This window comes from Phycodurus eques, chromosome 2, assembly GCF_024500275.1.
Source record: "Phycodurus eques isolate BA_2022a chromosome 2, UOR_Pequ_1.1, whole genome shotgun sequence".
Taxonomy (NCBI): Eukaryota; Metazoa; Chordata; class Actinopteri; order Syngnathiformes; family Syngnathidae; genus Phycodurus; species Phycodurus eques.
In genome coordinates this window covers 21,042,859-21,070,487 of record NC_084526.1, presented here as the reverse complement: position 1 = coordinate 21,070,487, position 27,629 = coordinate 21,042,859, and the positions used below count along the sequence as shown (strand labels likewise).

Below are 27,629 nucleotides of genomic sequence, written 5' to 3'. Positions count from 1 at the left end.
TTTTGGGGGGGAATCAAATTTTGGGAAAATCAAAGGCAGTAGAAATTCTTCAGCATGAATGAGACTCTCTGAAGCTAGTGGTTTGGTGTTCAATTTTATTCAACTGGGCTGATTGGACCATTTTTCTTCCACGGTGCATCAGGTGACAACGACCACTGACACCTTTGATGACACTTTTCAAACTGGGGTTGAACTACAGTCGGGGACAGAAAATATTCTTGCCAAAGGGCAATATTGTAACGTTGCTCTAATGTTGATTGGTGAGCCATGGGCAAACAACCAATATTCTTACTAAATTTCAAAGCTTAAGCTGTTAAATGCTACTCTGAACTATACCTGAAATGAAATGAAAAAGGGTATAGTGACTGTTGGGCATATGGTGCATTACCCAATTTAGGGGAATGGACTGCAAGGCTTTATGTCCGTTGCAAGGCTTTATGTCCGTTGCATTCGCCACGTTAACTTGGTTATGAAGTGCTGCGTCCACCATTATTATTTTGTCTTTAGGGGCTCACTGTTCTCTTCATACTATGGGCCGGGCTACTTGAGAATATGTAGCCGCTCGCCTTGCTGCAACGTCCTAACTCCTGAGGGGTTTGGTGACCAGTGATTTTTATGCATGAGGCAAGACCTCAAAACACGGTAATTTCCTATGGACAAGAACATTGGGGTAAAAGGTGTTCTGTAATTCTTGGTCCTTTGGGTATTTGGATGAAAGCGCGCTACAGACAAGTTATGAAGACACCTAGGATCTGTTTTAAGAAGATGGGAATGTAACGGACAGGTGACGCCATGGCCAAGAGCGAGGCGAAGCATAACACGGGAAGTGAAGCAGGAACTGCAGGTCAAACATGTTTGGTGGTGGAAGCCCCTCCGGACCTCCTGCTTGGCTCGCTCTAGTCAAAGCTTCCTCTGTGAGGCCAAGCTCTGATGTTTCCCCAGAGGCCGGCGCCCTGGAAGAGTGTGGTGGGCTGGCAGGGCAAATAAACAGCCAAGGAGAAGGTGTTGGAGGAGGTCTTGTCGTGTAACAACTTCACACAAGAATAGCACACACGCGCATCTAATTATGAAGCAATACGAGAGGCTGTAACACACTGCTCTGGGGGGAAAAAAGATTTGATAAAAATCATGTTGGTTGGCTTTCATGTGTAAATAATCATGGTTGGAAAAATACACAAATACAAATCAGATGTCCAATACAATAAATTATTTTCAAACAAATCTGTAGTGAATATATGGAGTTAACCATGTGTAGTGAAATGCAATCAAATTTAAAAATTGTATAAAAAAAAAAAACACAGAAATAATAAGATAAAATAACAATTATAAAAATGTATGACATTTATGTAGTCAAAATATGTATAGCTGATTTTGGCTGCTTGTATCCAGGATCTTCTCCTTTCTTGATGACCCACAGCTCGTGACCATAGGAGAGGGTATAACGTAGATCACTCAGTAAATCAAGAGCTTCACTGCAGACGCTGCACTGATCTGCAAGTCGATCTTCTGCTCCATTCTTTCCTCACTTGTGAACAAGACCCCAAGATACTTTAACTCCTCCACTTGGTGCAGGATCTCTTCCTCGACCTGGAGAGGGCACTCCACCCTTTTCCGACTGAGGACTATGGCCTGAGATTTGGAGGTGCTGATTTTCATCCCAGCCGCTTCACACTCAGCTGGGAACTGTTCCAGTGAGGGTTGGAGATCACGGCTTGATGAAGTCGTCAGAACCACACCATCTGCAAAAGCAGCCAGGTGATACAGATGTCATCAAACCAGACCCCCTCAACACCCCGGCTGCGCCTAGAAATTCTGTCCATAAAGGTAAGGAACAGAATGGGTGACGAAGGGCAGCCTTGGGGGAGTCCAACCCTCACTAGAGACGAATCCGACTTACGGCTGGAAATGCGCACCAGACACTCACACCGGTTGTACAGGAACCTAACAACCCTTATTAAGAGTTACAATATTCCATACTCACAGAGCAACCCCCACATGATCCCCCGAGGGACACGGTCGAACGCTTTCTCCAAGTTCTCCAAGTCCACAAAGCACATATAGACTGGCTGGGCAAACTCCCATGCACCCTCGAGGTCCCTGCAGAGGGTGTAGAGCTGGTGACTGTTCCACAGCCCGGACGAAAACCACACTGCTCCTTCTGAACGAGATGAGATTCGACTTTGACGGACCATCTTCTCCAGAAACCCTGAATAGACTTCACCAGGGAGACTGAGGAGTGTGATCCCCGATAGTTGGAACATACCCCCCTGTCACCCTTATTCTTCTCTTTTACCACCCCGGTCTGCCAATCTAGAGGCACTGTCCCTGATGTCCACGTGATGTTGCAGAGGCGTGTCAGCCAAGTCAGCCCCACCACATCCAGAGCCTTTAGGAACTCCAGACGGATCTCATCCACCCCTGGGGCTGTGCCATCGAGGAGCTTTTAAACCACCTCAGTGACTTCAACCCAAAAAAATGGGACAACACGCCTCAGAGTTCCCAGACTCTGCTTCCTCATACGAAGGGGTTTCAATGGAATTGAGGAGGTCTTTTCGGCCCACCCACTCACAATGTCCTGAGCTGAGATCACCAGCAGCCCGTCCCCACTATACACAGTGTTGATGGTGCACTGCACGCCGGATGGTGGACCAAAATTTCCTCGAAACGGTCCGGAAGGTGTTCTCCAGGGCCTCCCCGACCTCCTCCTCCCATGCCCGAGTTTTTGCCTCAGCGACCTGCAAAGCTGCATTCCGCTTGTCCACCCGGTACCCATCAGATGCCTACAGACCAAAAAGGCATCCTTCTTCAGCTTGACGGCATCCCTTACCGCTGGTGGTCACCAACATGTTAGGGGATTGCCGCCACGACAGGCAGCGACCACCTTACACCCACAGCTCCGGTCGGCCGCCTCAACAATGGAGGCGCAGAACATGGTTCACTTGGACTCAATGTCCCCCGGCTCCCTTGGGACATGATTGAAGTTTTGCCAGAGGTGGGAGTTGAAACTCTTTCTGACAAGGGAATCTGAGAGACGTTCCCAGCAGAACGTCACAATACGTTCAAATGTTCCAGGTCTTCTCCCACCATCGATGCCAACATAACAGAGGTCTGATGACACGACCACAAAGTCGATCATTGAACTGTGGCCTAGGGTGTCCTGGTGCCAAGTGAACATGTGGACACCCTTATGTCTGAACATGGTGATCGTTATGGACAAAGCATGATGAGTCCAATAACAAAACACAGCTCGAGTTCTGATCGGGGGGGCCGTTCTTCCCAATCACGTCCTTCCAGGTATCGCTGTCTTTGTCTCCCATAGAAGCGTTGAACTCCCCAGAAGCCTGAGGGAGTCCCCAGCAGGGGTGGTCTCCAGCACACCCTCCAAGGACTCCAAGAAGGGTGGGTACGCTGAGCTGCTGTTTGGTGCACAAACAACAGTCAAGACCCATCCTCCCACCCGAAGGCAGAGGGAGGCTACCCTTTCGTCCACCAGGTAAACCCCAACATACAGAGACCGAGCTGGGGCCCAATCAGTATGCCTATACCTGGTCTGCGCCTCCCATCGTGGGCAACTACAGAGGAAGAAAGCCCAACCCCTCTCAAGAGGACTGGTACAGGAACCCAAGCTGCGTGTCGAGGCATGCCCGAGTATGTCTAGCCGGAATTTGTCAACCACACACACCAGCTCAGGCTCCTTCCCTGCCAGACATGTGACATTCCACGTCCCTAGAGCCAGCTTCTGGAGCCGGGGATCAGATTTCCATGGTCCCCGCCTTCGGCTGCCGGCCAACTCTCTACACACCCGACCCCCTTGGCCCCTCCCAAAGGTGGTGAGCCCATGGGAAGGGGAACCCACATTGCCTCCTTGGCCCTTGCCTGGCTGGGCCCCATCGCTGCAGGACCGGCCACAAGGGGCTTGCCATCGAGCTCCACCTCCAGGCCTGGCTCCAGAGGGGGGCCCCGGTGACACATGTCTGGGAGAGTGAAAACGGTGTCCATTTATTGTCATCGACATAGAGGGTCTTTGAGCGTGCTTTGTCTGGTCCCTCACCTCGGACGTGTTTGTCATGGGTGACCCTACCAGCGGCATAATGGCCCAGACAACTTAGGTCCTAGGATCATTGGGAAGCACAAACCCCTCCATCACAATAAGGTGAAGGCTCAAGGAAAATATAATCATATATTTATTTGCAAAATAAATATTAAAAATATATCCCCAAAAATATTTCATGAGGAGAATTAAGTGTACTGTACCCTTGAGAAAAATGTGTATATTTTCATAATACAATACAATTTTATGTTTTTGTTTGTTTAATTGTTTGTTGAATTGTATATAATATGTTAACTATAGCTGGGATCGGCTCCAGCATGCCCGCGACCCTAGTGAAGAGAAGTGGTACAGAAAATGGATTGTTGGATGGATGGATGGATGGATGAAATATGAAATTACAAATTAGAATCAAGAAATTGTTCAGATATTAATGAAATCAAATTAAATACATATTGTATTTAAGAGAGATGTAATAAGCAGAATAAAGTCATTAATTGCATCCTTGAGAAATGTGCAATTTCAATGTAACAAAATAAATCAATAAAATAGATCATAAACTAAATAAAGACAATCTATAAATGTTGTTTCTACACAAACAAATGGATATAATAAACTGAATAAAGTGATACATGTACTTGCCACATTACACATTAAATTAAATTAAATACACATTAAAGTATAAATAAAATATAATAGAACAAAGCAAATTGATAAGCTTTGACAGCATGATTAAAAATGCTTAATCTTGTTTTTTCATTTATATATATATTTTAACACCATCATTATGTATGGATTTAACAGACATCTTTGAAGGGACATCTGTAGTGTTGCAACTTCAGGGGGATCACACTCCTCAGCCTCCCTGACCAGCTCTACACCCTCGGCAGGGTCCTCGAGGGTGCATAGGAGTTCGCCCAACCAGTCTACTTGGAGAAGGGGTTCGACCGTGTCCCTCGGGGAGTGCTGTGGGGGGTGCTTCGGGAGTATGGGGTACCAAACCCCCTGATACAGGCTGTTCGATCCCTGTACGACCGGAGTCAGAGTTTGGTCCGCATATCCAGCAGTAAGTCGGACTCGTTCCCGGTGAGGGTTGGACTCTGCCAAGGCTGCCCTTTGTCACCGATTCTGTTCATAACCTTTATGGACAGAATTTCCAGGCGCAGCCGAGGCGTAGAGGGGGTCCGGTTTGGTGGCCTCAGTATTGCATCTCTGCTTTTTGCAGATGATGTGATTGTGAAGTGGCTGGGATGAGAATCAGCACCTCCAAATCTCAGACCATGGTCCTCAGTCAAAAAAAGGGTGACATGCCCTCTCCAGGTTGGGGGTGAGATCCTGCCCCAAGTGGAGGAGTTCAAGTATCTAGGGGTCTTGTTCACAAGTGAGGGAAGAATGGAACGGGAGATCGACAGGCGGATCGGTGCAGCATCTGCAGTGATGCGGACTTTGTATCGATCCGTTGTGGTAAAGAAGGAGCTAAGCTAAAAGGCGAAGCTCTCGATTTACCGGTCGATCTACGTTCCTACCCTCACCTATGGTCACGAGCTGTGGGTCGTGACTGAAAGAACAAGATCCCGGACAGAAGCGGCCGAAATGAGTTTCCTCCGAAGGGTGACCAGGCTCTCCCTTAGAGATAGGGTGAGAAGCTTGGTCATTCGGGAGGATCTCAGAGTAGAGTCGCTGCTCCTCCACATCGAGAGGAGCCAGATGAGGTGGCTGGGGCATCTGATTCGGATGCCTCCCGGACGCCTCCCCGGTGAGGTGTTCCGGGCATGTCCCACCGGGAGGAGACCCCGGGGACGACCCAGGACACTATATATATATATATATATATATATATATATATATATATATATAGTATAAATAAACCTACCGTTTATTCAACATTTTAATATTTGATCCATCTTTTTAAGGGTCAGAGAGGCCTGTTGAGCTATCACATCTTTTGCAGCACACACACAAACACGGACCGACATGTATGCAGAGATTTTTCCGACTTTTTTGACCGACTGGTTAGCACGTCTGCCTCACAGTTCTGAGGACCGGGGACGTGCCTGTGTGGAGTTTGCATGTTATCCCTGTGCCTGTGTGGGTTTTCTCCGGGCACTCCAGTTACCTCCAACATCCCAAAAACACGCGTGGTAGGTTGATTGAAGACTCTAAATTGCCCATAGGTTTGAATGTGAGTGTGAATGGTTGTTTGTTTATATATGCCCTGCGATTGGCTGGCGACCGGTTCAGGGTGTACCCCGACCCTCGCCCAAAGTTAGCTGGGATAGGCTCCAGCATGCCCGCGACCCTCGTGAGGATAAGCGGTAAAGAAAATGGATGGATGGATTTCTGTTTCACAAAATGGCCAACTTCCTGTTAAATTTGAAATGCTTTTCTTGCGTCCTGTTACTATAGAGATATACATACTATTTTGTGTCAGTTGGGGAAACTGGTCTCGGTGGCAGAATTTTTTAAATCACTTTCTAGGGGACACTACTATTTGGGGGGTGGTATTGAAAATCCCTAAAATGTTTTTTTTTTTTTTTTTCCACCAGGATACTCATGTTTGCAAACATTGATGAATTTTTTGGGCATGTTAAGGCTGCCCAAAAGGCAACTTAAAAAATGGAAAGAAAATGAAGAAAAAGCGCAACAACTCAGTAAAGTTGTTATATTAAGAGGAGTAAAAGGTTGGAATAAGCATATGCAAGTCATAAGTATGTCTCAAGTCCAAACCTTGAAGTTTCAAGCAAGTCCCAATTTATCCTGGCAAAAGTCTCTCTCACTCTACTACTCGCTGTTGTATTCTCCACGCTATGTGAGATAAGTCACTTTTAGAATAAACGAGGCATTGCGTGGCTCAAACAAATCTGCTGTCTGTTCCCGGCAACACATCACGCTAGCTGGCCGAGGAGCGAAAGGGAGGATTTAAAATCGTTCAGCAAACAAGCAGCACAAATCCCTTTCTGTGATGGATGTCAAGGGGGAAAGAGTTGCCGTTTGTGAGTGATGACGAGTGTCTACACGCTAAACTGACCTTTCTGGGGGGGTGTTGCATGGGGGGGGTCTTGATCATCTCATCGCTAACCTTTAACGCCGCCATCACTCCGGGGTCCAGGTGCCGAAACCAGCAGAGCACCGCTGCAGGAGACGGGTTCCAGAGCTTGAACTGGATCACTTTATGCTGAAGATGAGGGCTAAAAGGCTCACCGTTATGTGTTTTTGTGATTTATATAGGCAGGGAATGTGTTACAAAGAAAATTTGTTATCTCATCCTGAAAAGAAGCCAAGAAGCTCCAATATTTCCAAAAGTAGACACCAGGAGAAAAATACATATGACATCAAATAGAAACGTTTTCAGCTCTTCATGGGGTAAAGGTACTGAGCCCAACCATGAATAGCAAAATGTTCATAATTGCCCATATTAATAGTTTAAAGGCCGGGCTACCCGTGACCCTAGTGAGGATAAGCGGTGTAGAAAATGGATGGATGGATGGATTGATGTCAGTGCTCTGATATCAAGTAGAAATACACAAATAATTAAGGGTACATTTTGACAATTTAGAAATATTTATTTTTGATGCCAAGTAAACATGTCAGATGTCACATCACATTTTTTAAGCAATACAAAATACAATACAATACTTATTTGTGCACCTTGAATACAAAGTAAAACCAAAACAAAACATGACAGCTGCGTATAAACACTGAAATGTAAAATTCATCTAAACTTAAATAATGTTTATTTTACATATACTTTAAGTGTTATAGAGAGCAGAAAAATAGGAATAGGTGAGTTTTTCAGCAAGTAACAGTGGATAGGTTAAAAAATATGACTGGGTGAAATTGTAAATAGGAGGGGATTCACTGTACTGATGTGGTGAAGAATGTAGTCCTTCTTGTGCTATGGTCGACACTACAGAATAAGATCAGGTTTATGCTCTGTTTGGGAAGATACAGTAAGATAAGATAAGATAACCTTTATTAGTCCCACATTTGGGAAATCTTCAGCATTTCAACAGCAATAGTGGATACACGAAATAAAAAATAGCATGCAAGGAGGACACAGGACATATACCTATTGTACAGTATGTGGTTAAGCAGCTTAACGTAGCATACATTCTACACCTGTACACAGTGCAGAGAAAAGAGAGGGTCATGTAGTGTTTTTTATACACTTCCATGAATTTCCAGAAGACAGAGAAGATGGTGCAAAAAAGAAGCACATTGCACAAAATAAAAAAACTCAAACTATTGTCTGTGCATAAACTATCTAATGTTTTTGGTAGTATACTCGAGCGGCAGAATCTCTCCTTCAAACAGTGCGGATGTAAACGTTTGTCACTCACACTATGTAGCTGTGCAGTGCTGTCATAATGTCCTGGAGCGGGCGGGCAGAGTTGCCCAGCATACTGTAGATGACAGTTTAGCCACTATCTTCCTGTCGCCCACTTTGTCCATCGAAGTCCAGGGAGTAGCCCGGGACAGAGATGGCCCTCTTCACCTGTTTGTTCAGCTTCTTTTAATATACCACCTGCCCAGCAGACCACTCCATAAAAGATAACCGAGTCATCTTTCTTTGCCATTGCCTTCTTTTTCTTGAAAATTCTGACTTAGTAGACCAGTTCAAGTTACAAAAGTCCCCTGTCGTTTGTTCAATTCAAAGTAAGATTGTCTTTGAGCATCCTACTCAGAGGTTCTGCTTTTGGGCACATACCTCTACTTTTTTTGGGGTCCTTGGAGTACAATAACGCAGTATGTCGTAGTGTTGATTGTATCTGGAGGGATAGAATTGGGCTCCCACAGTATGCAGTCTAGAATGGATGGATGGATGGTACTAATAAGCTTTTTGTCCTAAGAAAAAAAAAACTCATTCATGCTGGGATCTCATATTTATGTGATACTACATCAGAATCATATCCAAGCCTTTAATGGCCCAAAGGCAAGATAGGGAGGAATAATTGGTTTAAGTACGTTTGTTTTATTAAGGTGTCAGTCCCAATATGTATGTATGTATGTATGCGCTTTTTTAAAAGACACAAAATAATTGATTGCAAATGTATTTTTGCAGACCCCCAAGCTACGCCTGGCGGCCCCGGTTTGGGGGCCACTGGTGTTGATTTGACCTTGAGAGATACAATTGGACGATCTGTTCGCACCCAAAAAGTGTGTAGGAACATCAGTCCATAAGACCAACTGGAAGTCCTTAAGACCAGATGGTAGTCCATGCTCAAGGCGGTTGACAATGTAAAGATTTAGCGTTGACAGTTCTGAGTTGACCGTAACCAGAAGCAGGCATTAGCACTCCATTAAGCAATCTTGTCAAATAAGCACCAAGGAGAGAATGACCGTCGGACTGGGGTGGAAGTGGAGGCTAAATACTCTGTGGTATAAGGACCGTAAATCCTGAATTGGATGAGGGTCTGCAGCATGTTCCAGGAATCATGCCAAAGCAGAAATCCGAAGAAGCGCAAACGTACTCCTCAGAACCCTCAAACATGAAGACACACTTCCTACACACTTACACGCACACACACACACACACACACACACACACAGACACTCGTCAGTGTGTTCTGGGGGCCTGCTTCCTGTCTATTCGACATACTTTCACACAGCAAAACAAAAACACACGGGTCAGAGTCTCCTGCTGCCCTCATCTGCTCGTCCAGACACTCCGGCTTCCTCTGTGCTCTCCACCAGGAGCACCCATGGGACATGTGCAGATGTTGATGCAGAATTGCTAGCTGACAGGCTGCCGGTTCGCTACGTATACAGCGTTGCCACGCTATGTCATCGTTTACGCTTTCGCCACTCTATATCGTGGAAAGCAAGACAAAGGTGATTCCATATCAGCACCCTTTTGTCCATTTCATTCAAATTGTACTTTATTTTCCCCTTCCATTTGGTTAGGTTTATGGCTTTGACATGATAGGGTCATCGCTTCAGAAGCAGAGGTGGGTAGTAACACATTACATCTCAAGTCCCTTAAATGCAACGTTCCTAGCTCCTCGATCCTCAAAACACTAAACTTGTTGTTATCACGGCACCATATTAAGGAGCATCTCAAGTGTCTTAAACACGCATGGAGGAGCGAGGCTGGAGCAACTAGGTTAAATCGAGGGATGTCTGATTTACCCTCCGCGGAAGTCCCGTAGCTCCTCGACGGTGACGTTTAAAATGGACGCGCACCAGCTGGATTGTAAACGGAGCAGAACTTCAAAATAAATAGTTCATCTTCTGTTTTCGTCATTCCTTCATTACTGTAGGGGGGCAGAGGACACGACGCGTTTGGGATCACGATCGTCTTTGCATCTGCAAAGTTGTAAAGAGTAACTGTGTTGATTATATTTGACTTTAATGTAACCCCACTTAATATACTGTATGAAGCATAAAGTGGACATTTGCGGTGATAGTAATAATTTAGCCACGCAGACGATTCATATGTGGCATATGTCAATGACGTGACGTCATCTTTGGTAGACGTCTCCATGAAATGACATCATCGCGGAACGACTGTCTTGTTTCTCCCAAACATTCGTACCTCCACCTGCCTCGCTCCTCTTTCAATATCCTGGTTCCGTGATAGAATTTCTGGGGGGAGGAACTAGCATGTAAACAGAGGAGCTAGGACCTAGGAAGTTCCAAATAAAGAAATGAGATGCACCCAGCTTCCTCAGCCTCACACAGAAAGTTTTCAAAATGACTAATTTCCGTGAAACCTGGTAAAAACTACAGAAAAGAACAGCTATGTAATCTCTGCCTGCTGGGCCTATTGTGCTGTTTCATAAGTGTAAACAAAGAACGTTCATTTAAGAAAATTTCTTGGAACAGAATTTGTCAATTTATGTTATTTTATCAAGACTGAATGTATTTTATTTCAGTTAAAGTGAGATTGATGGGCAATATCTGAATTTGCGTATTCCCATTTATTTGACATCTTTGTCTCGTTGATGTTCATGCTTTGATTATTTAAAAAATAAATCAGAAGTTACTCAGAAATTGAGCAGTTTTTCTTTCCACGGCATACTCAAGTAATTATTTGGAGGACTACATTTAACTCGCACTTTACTTGAGTAATGTTACTCTTAAGTAACTGTACTGCTTACTTGAGTACAATTTGTGGCTACTCTGTCAAGTCATGGGCAGAGCAACTCAGTGAGGGGGAAGTGTTATGTAAACAAGCCATCACAATCTGTCAAATTTCAGAATGACATTTTAGGACATAGGTGTCAAACTCAAGGCCCGGGGACCAGATGTGGCCGGCCACATCATTTTCTGCGGCCCGTGAAAGCAAATCATATGCATCTACTTTGTGTTTTTTGCTCAAATCTGCTCCAAAATTAATAATGTTGAAATTACAAGCATTTTCTTTATGACCAAACCACTTTTTACAATAAATTAAACAAAAGTTGTAACAAATGTTTTCCTTGACTCAATGTTTCAAAACTAGTTATTGATAATGAAAAAAATGTATGTAATAATATGATGAGGTCATTACACTTTTACTGTATTTGGTTTCATGGTCATAACGGCCCTCTAAGAGGAACCATAACTACAGTGTGGCCTGTGACAAAATGAGTTTGACACCCGTGGTTTAGGAGATGGACAGCTCACGAAAGATTTGCTTGGTTAAGTGATTTCACAACTGATGGGTGAGCAGACACTCCAGAGACACAACTATTTGTTTAAAAGTCACTTTCACATAATATGTTCCTTTTTTAACGGTTCTGGAGCAAATTCTTTACAATACTCCCAAAAGTACATCTTTTCTTGCAACGATCTGATATTTTAGGATGTTGAACAGTTCTTGACTGGGCCTCACAGCAACAAAGGTTTAACATGATTGTGTCTTCACTTGAAAATGGCAGACCTGCCCCCAAATTAGCAAAATTGAGACGAGCTCACTCACAGACACATTTTGGGAAATAGGCAGCACACCAGAAAAAAAATTACTTTGTTATTTAATTGGGCACTTGATGGGTGTGAAGGCTCACCAGAGACCTAACTATCTGCATACAAGACGTTTAAAAAGTCAATTTTACATAGTAAATATAATTGTGTTTGATTCTTCCTCAAAGGCTCAGCTTTTAGTATCATACCTGTAACTTTTTTAGTCCTGGAAACGATTCAAACCGTTACTTTGGAGACCAAAAGAGGGGTCCTCAGTTTACAAAAGAGTTCCCTTCCTGCGGTGTCGACGTAACCCAAATTTGAACGTAAGTCGTAGCACTTTGTAGTCTATCACAAACCTAAGATAGCGCAGTAATAAAGTTATAATTACGGTAAATATTTGAAAGAAAAAAACTTTAAGGCCATAAATGGAAAACAAACACATGTTCTATGAGGGGCCGGAACTATGTAAATGAGCACAATCGTGACATCACAATCCAGCTAAATTTTTAACGGCATGCTCACAGAGACTTTTTGGAGAAATAGGCAGCACACAAAAGATTTACTTGGTTTTGCCATTTAACACTTGATGGGCAGGCAGGCACTCAAGAGATCTCTTTTTATACAAGCTATTAAAAAGTCCCTTTTACATAACGCACCCCTTTGAAGGGTTCTGGAGCAAATTCTCTCCCCCCAAAAGTAGTTCTTTCCTCGCAATAATCTCTATTTTAGGATGTTGAACAGTTCCTGACTCGGCCTCGCAGCGCGCATGTCTTGTCGAAGTGAGCTCATCCGTAATAAAGAGCAATTTCGGTCTGTCTTAATGTCGCTTGTAACATCAGAATCACACGGACTGGAATCTTCATGTCACGTAACCTTGCGTTCACTTTAATCCAAGCGTCGTAAAAGGTATGAGTTTCTCCCGCGGGACCTGGCTCCCATCTGCAAGTCATTACCTCCGCTGACTGATTTGTCGACGGACTCAATGAAGTAGTGACAATTTTCATCTTAACTTTCACCCACCTGTCTCCACCTCGGTGTGGGATTAAAGCGGCCGAATCATCTGGATCTCATCAGTTCAGGCCTGTACTCAGAGGTTTATGGGTGATTATTCACTCTGGGGGGAGAGATGGGGGGTTGGGGGGGGGGAGGGGGGGTTGGTCTGTGTTGATGATTTAGAGTGACGCTGCATAGAGCCTGCAGATGAATAAAAAGTGACTTGTGGAACCACGCAGACCGCTAAGTTGCACACTTTTGTTAGCCGTTTCCTCCCCTCTTGTGTGGTATTTGTTGTGCGGTCATGCCCCTTCAGTCATTTCCTCTTATGATGTGCGTAACACATGTTGGGCCACATGTGACAAATGCCGTAAATCACAATAAGGGGATAATGGCTTCCATGTATGAATTAAAATGGCACTGAAGGAAAGTATTTTTAAAAGCAATATACTATAGACGTTTACAAGCATTTACATTATTTGTGGTGTACAAAAAAAGAGCATTAGCGCCACACTCAAAAAGTGGGACACAAACTACATTTCCAAAAAAACTTATGAAAGTAAAGTCATGTTCGTGTTTTATTTTTCAAAATACATTAAATATGTTTGAAGGTAAGTGCTGATAACGTGCAAAGACTGAATTTAGGAGTGAATTTTTTTAGCATTGAGCATTAAACTCTTTTTCACAATCTCAAATTGTCCATATTTTTGGGGCGGGGCTAGAACGCTGGCCAGGTGATGCAACGAGGGCACCCAGCATGATTTGGCCCTCTCCCACTATATAAGTGGCGAGCGCCCTTATTCCATTCAGTGGATATTCGGTGCAATTGCCACTTCATCCATCCATCCACACTGCTTATCCTGGTTAGGGTCACGGGGCGCTGGAGCCTATCCCAGCTGACTTCGGGCGAAAGGCGGACTACACCCTGAACTGGTCGCCAGTCAGTCGCAGGGCACATATAGACACGGACAACCATTCGCACTCACATTCACACCGTCACTGAATGGGAACGGAACCCACGCTGCCCGCAGCAAAGTCAGGTGACTGTACCACCACACCATCAGCAATTGCCACTTCCTTATTGATAATTACTTGGCCCATTTCTACCACTGCAGTGTGCCATCAAGTCATCAAGCTACTGTATGGTTACAACTAAACTAAAAAGAAAAACATCTTCCCTGGAGTATTATGTGTTGTGTGTTAATTGGACATCAGTATCAGTGGCGTGTGCATGTCCATGCAGCGTAAGTAGCGAGGCAGCAGCAAAGCGGATGGCTCCGCCGCCCCACGCCAATCCGCCGGCGGCTAGAGTGACCGCCGATGGTGCACCCGAGGCGGCCACGACAGCTCGCCACTGGCCGGTTGAATTTCAACAGAGGCAAAGGAGGGGGAAATTGTCCCAATGCCATTACGCCAGGGCTCAGAGATTGCCTGGCCGCCACAGAGTGCTCCTCTGCGGCCCGAAGGCACGTATTTGATTGACAGCTGAATGTTCCGGGAGGTGGGGTTTTCAGATAATTCAGCGACACGCCCACAACGCCTGACGTCTGAGAGAACCTCTCGATTCTTAAACATTTTGAAGCCTCATTTTACATACTTGCCGATTTGTTTATGCATTCAAAATTGGCAGGCTTTTTAACAATACTTTTCTCTGCTGAGTTTCAAATTTACAAGGTATTTTTTGGATCAGTTTACTGGGCCTTTAAAAGTATAAAGTGAAGGGGAAGTCATAATATTTGGCAAGTTTTTAAATGTTTTATGTACATAAGATTATTTATTTATTTATTTATTTTTTCTGGTAAAATAGTTTTGTATTAATTAATCTTACAAAAATATTGTCACTAAAAAAACTACCATGCTCAAAATTATTATTTTGTTTTACCTAAGAGAAAAAGGTTATGGGAATTAAGTTATATTATGTTATTTTTTTCTTTAATTTATTATAGATCGCAATGTTTTTACATATGAAATTTACAAATGCATTTTATTATAAGAAAGTAAAAATCTAATTATTATGATTTCATTCTCATTTTTAAATCATAATTTGATGACTTTACTCTTGTGTATATATATATACACATATATATATATATATATATATATATATATATATATATATATGTAAATGTAAATGTTTTTCTGGTAATATTCTAGCTTTATTCGCTAAAAAAAGTGAATAATATTATTCGAAAAATTCTCCTGATATTGCTACTTTAGGTAGCATGGTAGAAGTGTTAACCCATCCACCTTTACAGCTTCATAAAAGTACAAGAAGTGAAATAAAATCATTCCATAAAACAAGGCAATAATCATTATTAAATTAAAAGCGAAGACTGCAGATAAAATATTTTCAGTTTTCATACTGTATATACAACGAACTGTTTTCAAGCTGGATTTAAATATTGTCACCAGGCCTGTCTCACATCTGGAAGAGTGTTAAAGATTTTAGCACTTCCTGAGGTTCTCACAGCCCAAGAAGCTTCAGATGACTCGAACATGTCAGAGATGTACTTTGGCACTAGAAGGGGTGGGCATACTGCGGCCCGCGGGCCACATCCGGCCTGATGATCATTTCAATCCGGCCCGCCAAAGACTGGTACAGAATTGCCCAAATCATATCAAAATCATGACTACATTCATTCAGCCTTGTCCTGTAATACCGAGTGGCTACACCAGGTTGTGCTGTAATGCCCAGTGGTTCCACCAGGTAGCGCAGTAGGTACAGTGATACATTGACTTGACTTTGGCTGTTCTGTTTTTACTCTGCTACTGCTCTGAACCCTTCTTCAACCATGAGTGGGCCAAAGAAAAGAAAAGTTGACAGTGAGAGCCGAGTGTTTAATATAGAACGGACTACGAAATACTTTTTCACTGAAGTCTGGTCAAAGGCTGTATGTCTAATTTGTTAAGAAACCATTGCGGTTTTAGAGGAATACAACATCAGCCGTCACTTTTCTACCAAGCATGCTGATTATGCTAACAGCTAATCAATGCAGGAACTGATGGCTACGGCTCAGCGGTTAAAATTAAGCTTGCAGGCTCAGCAAAACACCTTTATCTGACAAACTGCCATCCAAGATTCAGTGATACAAGACCCTGAAACAGCGCCACGGGAGCTGCAGATGGAACTGATTGATCTACAATGTGATAATGTTCAACTCTCAAACTGGATGACCTTTATGCTTTATTAAGCGCAGACAAAGTTCAGAAAATGCGGAAGATGGCACAGAGGATGGTGGTGGTGTTTGGCTCTACATATGTGTGTGAACAGACTTTTAGTGTGATGAACACCAACAAACATCCTACAGATCCCAGCTGAGTGATGAACACCTCAGATGTGTTCTGAGAATTGCCTCAACAAAACTAACACCGGACTTTGATGCACTGGCAAAAAAAAAAAGGTCATCAACAAAAGAACACTGTTCCCATTCAAAGTAAATCTAAGTATTAACACTACAATGCCTTTGTGTGTGTGTGTGTGTGTGTGTGTGTGTGTGTGTTTATTTTTGATATGTAAGCATCGGGTCCTGGCTTGGCCCACCTGTCAAATTTTAAAAGTCAATGTGGCCCCTGAGCCAAAAGGTTTGCCCACCCCTGGCTAGACCATGAAGAGACGTGTACACAAGCAGAGCTGTTTTAAAGTCTATTCTCTGAGAGACAGGATGTCAGTGCAGCAACCTGAGTACTGGGCTATTTCCTGGTTCTAGTCAGGACTAGAGCAGCAGCATTCTGGATGTAGAGCTCATTCAGAGAGCCCAGTGAGCAGGCCGCTCCAGTCGCCTAACCTGCTGGAGACAAAAGCTTTCAACTCTAAGTCAGGTTTAGACACGATTCATTTGATTTTGGAAATGTGTTTTAATTTAAATGCTAAAATGCTGACGGTGTTCTTGATTTAGTCTGGCTGTAAAAATTCCGGTCTGAGTCCAATATTTATCAAAATGTTTTCTCCTAATATTATGACATTACTGCTGTATAATGTCAATATTTTTTTCTTGTAATTTCTTGAAATGTCATGACTTAATAATTGTATTTTTTATTTCATGAATAATATGACTTTGTTCTTGTAAATTAGTTTTTACTTATAATGTTGACTTCATTCTAGTACTCATTCTCTGTTTTTGCAACAATATTACAACTTTTTTATCATGACAAAATTGACGCATTGAAAAAGAAACAAGTGTACATCCATCCATATTTTGTTTATCCTCACTAGGGTCACGGGTGAGCTAGAGCCTATCCCAGCTGAGATTGGGCGAGAAGCAGAGTAAACCCTGGAGTGTTCATCAGCCAATTACAGAACCCCTTTCGAAAAACATCCATTCACACTCACAGCAAACTCTAATCTAACATTAGGAGCATGTTTTTTGGAAAGCCAAACACAGAGAGAACATGGAAACCACACAACCTGAGAAGTGTGAAGTGGAAATGCTAACCAATATTCCACCGTGCCACCATAAATGTACACTTATGTAAAAAAGGCAGTGACTTTATACCGGCGGCACGGTGGCTGACTGGTTAGAGCGTCAGCCTCACAGTTCTGAGGACCGGGGTTCAATCCCCGGCCCCGCCTGCGTGGAGTTTGCATGTTCTCCCCGTGCCTGCGTGGGTTTTCTCCGGGCACTCTGGTTTCCTCCCACATCCCAAAAACATGCATGAATTGGAGACTAAATTGCCCGTAGGTGTGTATGTGAGTGCGAATGGTTGTTTGTTTGTATGTGCCCTGCGATTGGCTGGCAACCAGTTCAGGGTGTACCCCGCCTCCTGCCCGATGATGGCTGGGATGGGCTCCGGCACGTCCGCGACCCTTGTGAGGAGAAGCGGTTCAGAAAATGGATGCATGGATGGATGGACTTTATACCCATACAATAAAATGCTTTTTCATCATACTATAATAAGAATGTAATATGAATCCAATAATAATAATATGATTGTGTTTCATCATAATATTAAGCAAAGCAAAGCAAATGTATTTATATAGCGCATTTCATACACAAGGTAACTCAATGCCTTTTACATGATTAAAACATTTAAAAACTAAGGAAAAAAAGTACAACAGAGAAAAAAGTACAATTAAAACAGCGTACAGTGCAAGAAATATAATTTAAACGTGGAAGTGCTCTAAAAAGCATGACAAAAAAGAAGAGTTTTTAGCCTGCACTTAAAAACATGCACACTTGGTGCGGACGTCGCTTCTGTTGGCAACTTATTCCATTTGTGTGCAGCATAATAGCTAAATGCTGCTTCACCATGTTTGCTTTGGACTCTGTGCTCCACAGACCTGAGTGTCGATCTCAGGGCACTACTGGGTTTATATTCCCTTAGCATTTATTTCATGTATTCAGGACCTAAACCATTTTGTGATTTATAGGACCAGTAGCAGAACTTTAAAATCTATTCTAAAGCTGACCCAGTGTAAAGAACTTACAATTGGAGTAATATGCTCTGACCTCTTTGTTCTGGTCAGAACCCGAGCTGCAGCATTCTCAATGAGTTGCAGCTGTTTAATGCTCTTTTTGGGGAGTCCAGTCAGAAGACCATTGCAATCGTCAAGTCTACTTGAGATAAAAGCATGGATGAGCTTCTCCTGGTCTGCTTGGCACATGCAAGCCTTCACTCTGGATATTTTCTTCAGATGGTAGAAGGCAGTTTGAGTAATTGATTTGATATGACTGTTGAAAGTCAGGTCGGAATCCATCAGTACACCAAGGTTTCGGACTTGGTCTTGGTATTACAATAATATATTTTTTTAAATACGGTTTTATTATGGCAATGGCTAATCTAAGTTGTTCTTCTTGTTTTCTCTCCCCAGGAGGAAATGCTGTGAAGGCTTCAGGTTTGTTATGGGCCAATGCATACCTGAAAGTAGGTAAAACACTCTTTTTTTCTCTCTTTTTCTTCTTTTTTTTCTCTCTTTTTCTTTTTTTTTTTTGTTCTCACACACACAGAGACACACAGAATTCCCATTCTCCAATCTAGTCCTGCCATTCCGCCGCCTCTATTAGCTGGGAAACATCCTGCCTCAAAACAAGGTCTGCAGACCACATTGATGTGCGTGGCGTGCCTTGAATTCCACATCACTGCCTTTTTGTCACATTGGAACGATGACCTAAGTCAAATTAGCTCATTGCTGGCATCAACACCAAAGCGGCCAAGGCCGATGAACATTTGTGCTTCATTGTTGATCTTCATGTGGAATATGTCATCAATCATTATGTATTTGGTCGCATTATAAAGGAGATAATTGACACTGAATGACAGAAAAAATAGTAAAATAAGACAAGAAGTGGCTCTTGTCCACCTGGCTTCCACTTTGAGAGAAACATGCCGAATTTACAGTAAATCCCATAAAACATAATGTAACGAAAATATAAAAGGTTATGAAAAAAATAAAGCAATATACATACAGTACATATTAATGTCATAAAACAAATATTTACATACAAATACAACCCCAATTCCAATGAAGTTGGGACGTTGTGTTAAACATAAATAAAAACAGAAATCAATGATTTTCAAATCATGTTCAACCTATATTTAATTGAACACACTACAAAGACAAGATATGTAATGTTCAAACTGATAAACTCGATTGTTTTTAGCAAATAATGATTAACTTAGAATTTTATGGCTGCAAGATGTTCCAAAAAAGCTGGGACAGGGTCATGTTTACCACTGCGTTACATCACCTTTTCTTTTAACAACATTCAATAAACATTTGGGAATTGTTGAAGCTTTGCAGGTGGAATTCTTCCCCATTCTTGCTTGATGTACAGCTTCAGCTGTTCAACAGTCTGGGGTCTCCATTGTCATATTTTACGCTTCATAACGGGCCACACATTTTCAATGGGAGACAGGACTGGACTGTAGGCAGGCCAGTCTAGTACACACACTCTTTTACTATGAAGCCACGCTGTTGTAACACTGTGGAGATTGTGGTTTGGCATTGTCTTGCTGAAATAAGCAAGGGCGTCCATGAAAAAGACGTTGCTTGGATGGCAGTATATGTTTCTCCGAAACCTGTATGTACCTTTCAGCATTAATGGTGTCTTCACAGATGTGTAAGTTACCCATGCCATTAGCACTAACACAGCCCCATACCATCACAGATGCTGGCTTTTGAACTTTGCGTCCATAACAGTCCGGATGGTTCTTTTCCTCTTTGGCCCATAGTTTCCAAAAACAATTTGAAATGTGGACTCGTCGGACCACAGAACACTTTTCCATTTTGCATCAGTTCATCTTAGATGAGCTCAGCCCAGAGAAGCCGCCGGCGTTTCTGGGTGTTGTTGATAAATGGCTTTTGCTTTGCGTAGTCGAGTTTCAAGTTGCACATACGGATGTAGTGCCGAACTGTATTTACTGACATTGGTTTTCTGAAGTGTTCCTGAGCCCATGTGGCGATATCCTTTACACATTGATGTCGGTTTTTGATGCAGTGCCGCCTGAGGGATCGAAGGTCACGGGCATTCAATGTTGGTTTTAGGCCCATCTTTGCTTGAGCAATTCAGGGAAGCTCCTTTTATACCCAATCATGGCACCCACCTGTTCCCAATTAGCCTGTTCACCTGTGGGATGTTCCAAACAGGTGTTTGATGAGCAGTCCTCAACTTTCTCAGTCTTTTTTGCCACCTGTCCCAGCTTTTTTGGAACATGTTGCAGCCATAAAATTATAAGTTAATGATTATTTACTAAAAACAATAAGGTTTATCAGTTTGAACATTAAATATCTTGTCTTTGTAGTGTATTCAATTAAATATAGGTTGAACATGATTTGTAAATCATTGTATTCTGTTTTTATTTATGTTTAACACAACGTCGCAACTTCATTGGAATTGGGGTTGGATATAGATGGTATAAAAACACAATAGAGCCACCACCTACAGTATATAAACTGCATGTTTACATTGTTTATTATGTACATAAAAATGAAGATGGAGGTTAACATGTATAAACTATATCCAGTGTACCTGCAAGGTATTTGCAGTGCTTCACTTTTCCACGTTTTGTTTTGTGAACATAATAATGCAAAATTGATTGTATTAATTTTTTCCCAAGAAAATCTACACGCAACACCCCATAATGACAAAAAGCATTTTTCGGAAATGTTTTCTAAATTATTGGAACTAAAAACCTAAGTATGTTTGAATATGATGCCACCAGCTTGGCACACCTGTCTTTGGGCATCCATCAATCCATTTTCTGAGCCGCTTCTCCTCACTAGGGTCGCGGGCGTGCTGGAGCCTATCCCAGCTATCATCGGGCAGGAGGCGGGGTACACCCTGAACTGGTTGCCGGCCAATCGCAGGGCACATACAAACAAACAACCCTTCGCACACACATTCACACCTACGGACAATTTAGAGTCTCCAATAAATGCATGTTTTTGGGATGTGGGAGGAAACCGGAGTGCCCGGAGAAAACCCACGCTGGCACGGGGAGAACATGCAAACTCCACACAGGCGGGGGCGGGGATTGAACCCTGGTCCTCAGAACTGTGAGGCTGACGCTCTAACCAGTCAGCCACCGTGCCACCTGTCTTTGTGCAATTTTGCCCATTTGTCTTTGTAGCACCTCTAAAGCTCCGTCAAGGTCGTTGCTGAAGGATAAACTGTCACCCATCACAGAGTGTCGTGTGTAGACCTCAGAACTGCGAGGCGGATGTGCTGTTCCAATAATACATTTTTTACGGCCTTCTTCCATATATTTTTTCTTCTACGCAGGCGTGGACGTGTGCGCCGCGTCACCATGCGAGCAGCAGTGCACCGACAACTTCGGACGGGTGGTGTGCACGTGCTACCCGGGTTATCGCTTCGACCGAGAGAGACACCGCAACCACAAATCTCCTTATTGTCTGGGTCAGTTATCACTAAAAGCCTCCATTCCCATAGAGACCCAGCCAAGACGGTATATTCCTATGTTCTCGAAGTTATAGCCCAGATACAGCTATTTTGCAGGCTCTCTGGGCATGTGAAAGAGGCTTTTTCATTTCATTTGTTTACTCTTTTACATCTTTATTTACTGTATGTTTGCATTAAAGCAAAATGTAAAAAAATACTTGTTTTTTGTTTTTTATTTTAATAAGTTTTAATTATATTAATTACATTGTTTTACTTTGTGTTATGTTTATTTTTGTTTCTAATTTTGTATTTATTATTTATTTTATTATTTCATTTTTTTACTAGTTAATTTTGTTCTGTTTTTGCATTTCTTTATTGAGTTTACTTACTGTTTATTTTATTAATATTTATTTTATTTTTGTTTCCAATTTAATTTGATTCATATTTTACAATTTCTGTCTGACTTATATTTTTTCTAATTATTCATTTTGTTTAATTTGTTAGTTTTTTTGTACTTCTTTATTTACTTTTGACATTATTTAATTTCCTATTTATCTGTTTAATATTTTTTATTGTATTTATATATACATATATAGTATATTTTTTTATATATTTGTCATTTACTTTTTAATTTAGTTTTAAATTTAAATATTACATTTATTTATTTTTTACATTCATTTTGTATTTAATTCGTGCACATTTTTTTTCTTCTTTTAATTTTTTTTCCTGGTCAGGTGACATTTTAGTGTGGTCATTTGCTGCTTGGTAAATTTCCAAAATGGGAGGAAGAGAAAGGAAAACAATTCTAAGATTTCCGAGAACTATTTATTTATAAGCATGCATCGTGAAATTGAATCCCTTCTCTGTATTTCACATACAGGATATCAGGCTATATGTTCTACAGTATATGGTGGGCTACTATTTGTCTTTAACTAACTACTGTTCGCAGTTTTGATTTAGATTTTTTTTTTTTAGACATCGACGAGTGCGAGGAGTCAGGCGGTGACGTGTGCGAGCACGAGTGCATCAACACGGGCGGCAGCTTCCTGTGTCGATGCCACAGTGGATACATTCTGTCTCCCGACCGGCATTCCTGCATCGCTGTGCACAACTGTAAGATGCAAAGCTAATACCTACACTTTTTTCTTCTTGTGTTGCTATGGTGATATCCAGGCATCGATTTATGTGGGTGTGACAGAATGATAACATCTAAATTATAATTTATTATATATAATGAAATATAATATATATGTTTAACCTACCATGCATGTTGTTTTTTTGAGAGAGAGAGAGAGAGAGAGAGAGAGAGAGAGAGAGAGAGGAAATCAATTTTGGGAGCAATCACTGCCTCGTAGTGAGGCTTGTGGTGTCAATTTTGCCTTTCTGAAATGACCATATATGGTTGTTTGCCCTATAAATGGCCGACATTGCCTGTGTGCGTGTGTATGAAATGGGCTACATAAATAAAATAAAAAGTACATGTAGACTTCCTTTATTGCAGGTGCACCTTGTACATGTGAAACACATTTTGTGCTATAAAGATATAAAAAGCTAGTCCATGTGCAGGAGACATGTACCGTTATTCTATATATTATATTGCGCTTAGTGTGGAGCAGCTGAAGGTTTTTAATGTTCTTGCTCCAAAGCGTGAAGCATAGCAATAAATCCACGCCATGTGCGCAGTTTGCCAAAGGCGCAGCAACATGTCGCACGAGAAGTTTATCATATATTATGGGGGGTACAAAAAAATAAATAAATCACCCTAAATCACTGCGTGTTGCTCATTTGTCAATGCAGATGTGTTGGATTTAAAGCAACAGTATGGAATTTGCATTTTTTTTTTTTTTTTTTGTAATTTCTTTTTTAAGCCACTCCTAAACTAAGAGGACCTGCCACACAATGTAGTGAAAATCAATATGTAATAATTTGATCTGCTTCCTTCTAGCCTCAAAATCATATATAATGCTATTAGACATGGTCTAATCATCAAGTTTGTGCAAAGCTAAACCAAATGCGAGCACTATCATAACCAAAGCGGTATCCTGGCTGGTTCACTTATGTTATCTGGTCCACTAAAATTGGAAGTGATCTGGAGACTAGCGTCAATAACACGCTAATAAACATTTTGTGATTATTTAATTTCAGAAACACATCAATATGTAGTAATTCGACAACCTTCAATATACTGTAATGTTGATTGCTAATACACTAAAGTTGAAGTCTATCTAAACCCCCTACCTGGTTGTACCTACCTACCTAATCTCTAGTCCAGTACCTACCTTCCTAATCCACCTAACTAGACTACCAACCTACCTACTTAGTTATTAATTTATTTACCTACATGTCTACCTACCTGCCTAGCTACTCTAACTACCAACCTACATAAACTACCTACCTATGTTATCTACCTCCCTTATTAATCTTCCTACCTACCAAAGCTGCTACCCTACCTACCTACCTACCTTACCTACCTACCTACCTACCTACCTACCTGCATGTACCTGATCTACCTACCCATACCGTATGTACATAATCTGAGGTGGTCATAGCAGCTAGCTTTATTGTCATGTTAATTCCTAAACAAATTGCTAGGTTGTTATAATGTGCACCTTAATTAAAGCAGAAATATGTAATGGTTTTATTTTGTTTATCGAGTGTTGTTCTGTTTTTCAGTGAGTTCAACAGGGAAGTCTGACACGCTGATGAGTGCAGGTACCTGCTCCTTTACCTGCCAGGACTTCGTCAACATGAAAAAGCAGTCTGCTGCAAATAAAACTGCGGCTGGCCAATCCGCAGGTAGCCTTGGCGGCGCTTTTATGTCGGTTGGAGTTTCATGCTAATCCACTAATAGCGGTTGCTATGCTGGCAGGTTCCTGACCTCCTGGCCAGCCACAATGACAAACCTCTTGGGAGGCCGGGAAAAATACCTGACAGCTCGTGTCGTCCTGGTTTACCCGGACCTCCAGGACCTCCTGGGGTCCCAGGTAATGCCTTCTACATAGTTTATCATCCGCAATCTACCTAATCCCACTACCTACAGTACATGTAGAGTACCTAATCTGTCTACCTAATCTATCAATTTAGCTACCAAACCTACATACTGTACCTATAGTCTACCTAATCTAAATCCCTAATCAAGCCCCCTACGCACCTAACCGACGAACCTAATCCACCAACCTAATGTACAGACCTACCCAATATACCTTCCTAATATGCCAAAATGCCAACCTAAATCCACCTACCCATCTGCCGAGTCTACCAAACTACCCGCCTACCTAATTTCCCCAGTGTGTTTATATGTACCTAATCTACCAAAATATATACCTAGTCTACCTATCTATTAACACAACCTACCTTCCCAGCGACCTACCTACTCCACCTAAATTACCAAAATACCTACTCCACAGGTCACCCAGGGGAGCCAGGAGCAAGAGGGGAACGAGGCGGGGGAGGCCCCCCAGGGCCTCGGGGGCTCCGGGGGGACATTGGGCCCATGGGCCCGGAGCCTGATCTGAGGCACATCAAAAGAGGCCGCAGAGGACCAGTGGTAAACAAAACAAAACAAAACAAAAAAATGACATAAGTACATAATACAGTACTGCATGTATGTGTAATAATAGGCATGTGTATTGAAAGCAACCATTTTGTATTGACTTGTATAACATTTTGAAACTTGTGTTTTATCCTCCATGCAGGGACCACCCGGGGCCCCCGGAAGAGACGGCTCAAAGGTCAATTCAATATCATGGCGCATTAATAAAAGTTTCTCATATTTACGTTTGTCTGTGAGATGGCATCTCTAAATTGCCCGTAGGTGTGAATGTGAGTGCGAATGGCTGTTTGTTTGTTTGTATGTGCCCTGCGATTGGCTGGCGACCAGTTCAGGGTGTACCCCGCCTCCTGCCCGATGACTAGCTGGGATAGGCTCCAGCACGCCCGCGACCCTAGTGAGGATAATCGGCTCAGATAATGGATGGATGGATGTCTGTGAGATGCACTGCTCCCCTCTAGTGGCCAAACTGACAGCTACAACAACTACAACACGCACACACACAAAACTTTCCTCCTTAGTCATTATCCATCCATCCATCCATTTTCTGAGCTGCTTCTCCTCACTAGGGTCGCGGGCGTGCTGGAGCCTATCCTAGCTATCATCGGGCAGGAGGCGGGGTACACCCTGAACTGGTTGCCAGCCAATTGCATGGCACCCTTAGTCATCAATGTTATCTTATTTTATGGAATATGTAATATGACTTTTTGGGTGTGATTTTGCCCGCGACCCTAGTGACGAGAAGCGGCTCAGAAAATGGATGGATGGATGTGATTTTGTTGTATTAACAATATATACAATTTTCTATTTTCAGGGTGCTAGAGGAGCCGATGGTCCCTGTGGTCCCCCTGTAAGTTTATTGTACATTTTAAAGGGACAAATGTTCCACAAATGTATGTGTACAACTTTATCTTTTTTTAGTTTAAATAAGGTTATATTGTTGTTTAATCGTGTCTTAATTTTAGAGGTTTTTTTTTTTTGTTTTTTTTTACAAGCAATAAATAAATAAAAAAGGGGGGGGGAGGCTGAAACGCCTTAAACATTATTTTAAAAATATACATATTTATTCATGTTGTAGTGGTCACTGATGGTGTAGCGGTACACTCGCCTGACTTTGGTGCAGGCAGCGTGGGTTCCGTCCCCACTCAGTGACGGTGTGAATGTGAGTGCGAATGGTTGTCCGTGTCTATATGTGCCCTGCGACTGACTGGCGACCAGTTCAGGGTGTAGTCCGCCTTTCGCCCGAAGCCAGCTGGGATAGGCTCCAGCGTCCCGTGACCCTAACCAGGATAAGCGTTGTTGAAAATGGATGGATGGATGGCATTTTGGAGTGACAGCACAACATTTTACTCATGTATATTCAATATCCAATTTGGATTTTAAATTTAAAAATGAAGGTGAGAAAATACAATTAAGTGTTTTTACACTTAAAATACATATGAATGCAAAAAAATAACAACATATATATTTTCAATGAGACATAATTGTCGCGAAAATGGTTGGCATGTCTGCCTCACAGTTCTGAGAACCGGGGTTCAAATCCCGACCGTACCTGCGTGGAGTTTGCATGTTCTTCCTATGCCAGGGTGAGGTTTCTCCAGGTACTGCGGTTTCCTCCCACATCTCAAAAACATGAATGCTAGGTTAATTGAAGACTCTAAATTTCCTGTAGGTGTGAATGTAAGTGCAAATGTTTGTTTGTTTATTTGTGCCCTGCGACTGGCTGGCGACGAGTTCAGGGTGTACCCCGCCTCTCGCCCGAAGATAGCTGGGGTAGGGTGCAGCAAGCCCGCGATCCTAGTGAATAAAACAATTTATATTCTATATTTATGTATTTTTGATAGTAAAACATGCAGACCCTTTCCCCCCAAAAAATTAGAATATTGTGGAAAAGTTGATTTATTTCCATAATTCCATTAAAAAAGTGAGAGTTTCATTGATTATAGATTCAGGGCCCACAATTTAAGAAAAACATCTGTATTTATTTGTTTACTTTGGCATAATTTGGGCTTCCAGCTCATAAAACCCAAGAAATCAGGAATTCAAAAAACGTTTATACTGTGAAGAAATCAGCCCAAATTTTGCAGCCCATAAATGTTTTGAACTGAGTGTCACACACTAATCATCTCCTAAACTCAAAGCATCTGCACAGCTTTCCCCATGTGTCAGTTTGGTTCAATTGTCTCAGTTGGGCTCAATATGGCGAAGACTGCAGACTTGACAACTGGCCAGAAGACCATCATTGATACCCTCCACGGGATGGGTAAGCCCCAAAGGTTCGTAGTAGTGGTGGGCAAGTGAAGCCTCACGAAGC

The 27,629-nt window shown here is 42.3% G+C and overlaps 1 protein-coding gene across 1 annotated transcript in view; it reads left to right on the top strand.

The window, feature by feature from the left end:
- Nucleotides 1–27,629, top strand: part of LOC133415698 (collagen and calcium-binding EGF domain-containing protein 1-like) — a 51,158-nt gene that overhangs the window by 21,000 nt on the left and 2,529 nt on the right. Inside the window, 9 exon segments of the mRNA XM_061701980.1 lie at nt 18,738–18,790; nt 21,649–21,783; nt 22,741–22,878; nt 24,439–24,515; nt 24,517–24,561; nt 24,635–24,749; nt 25,173–25,312; nt 25,461–25,496; nt 26,130–26,165. Coding sequence (XP_061557964.1) covers nt 18,738–18,790; nt 21,649–21,783; nt 22,741–22,878; nt 24,439–24,515; nt 24,517–24,561; nt 24,635–24,749; nt 25,173–25,312; nt 25,461–25,496; nt 26,130–26,165 — 775 coding nt within the window.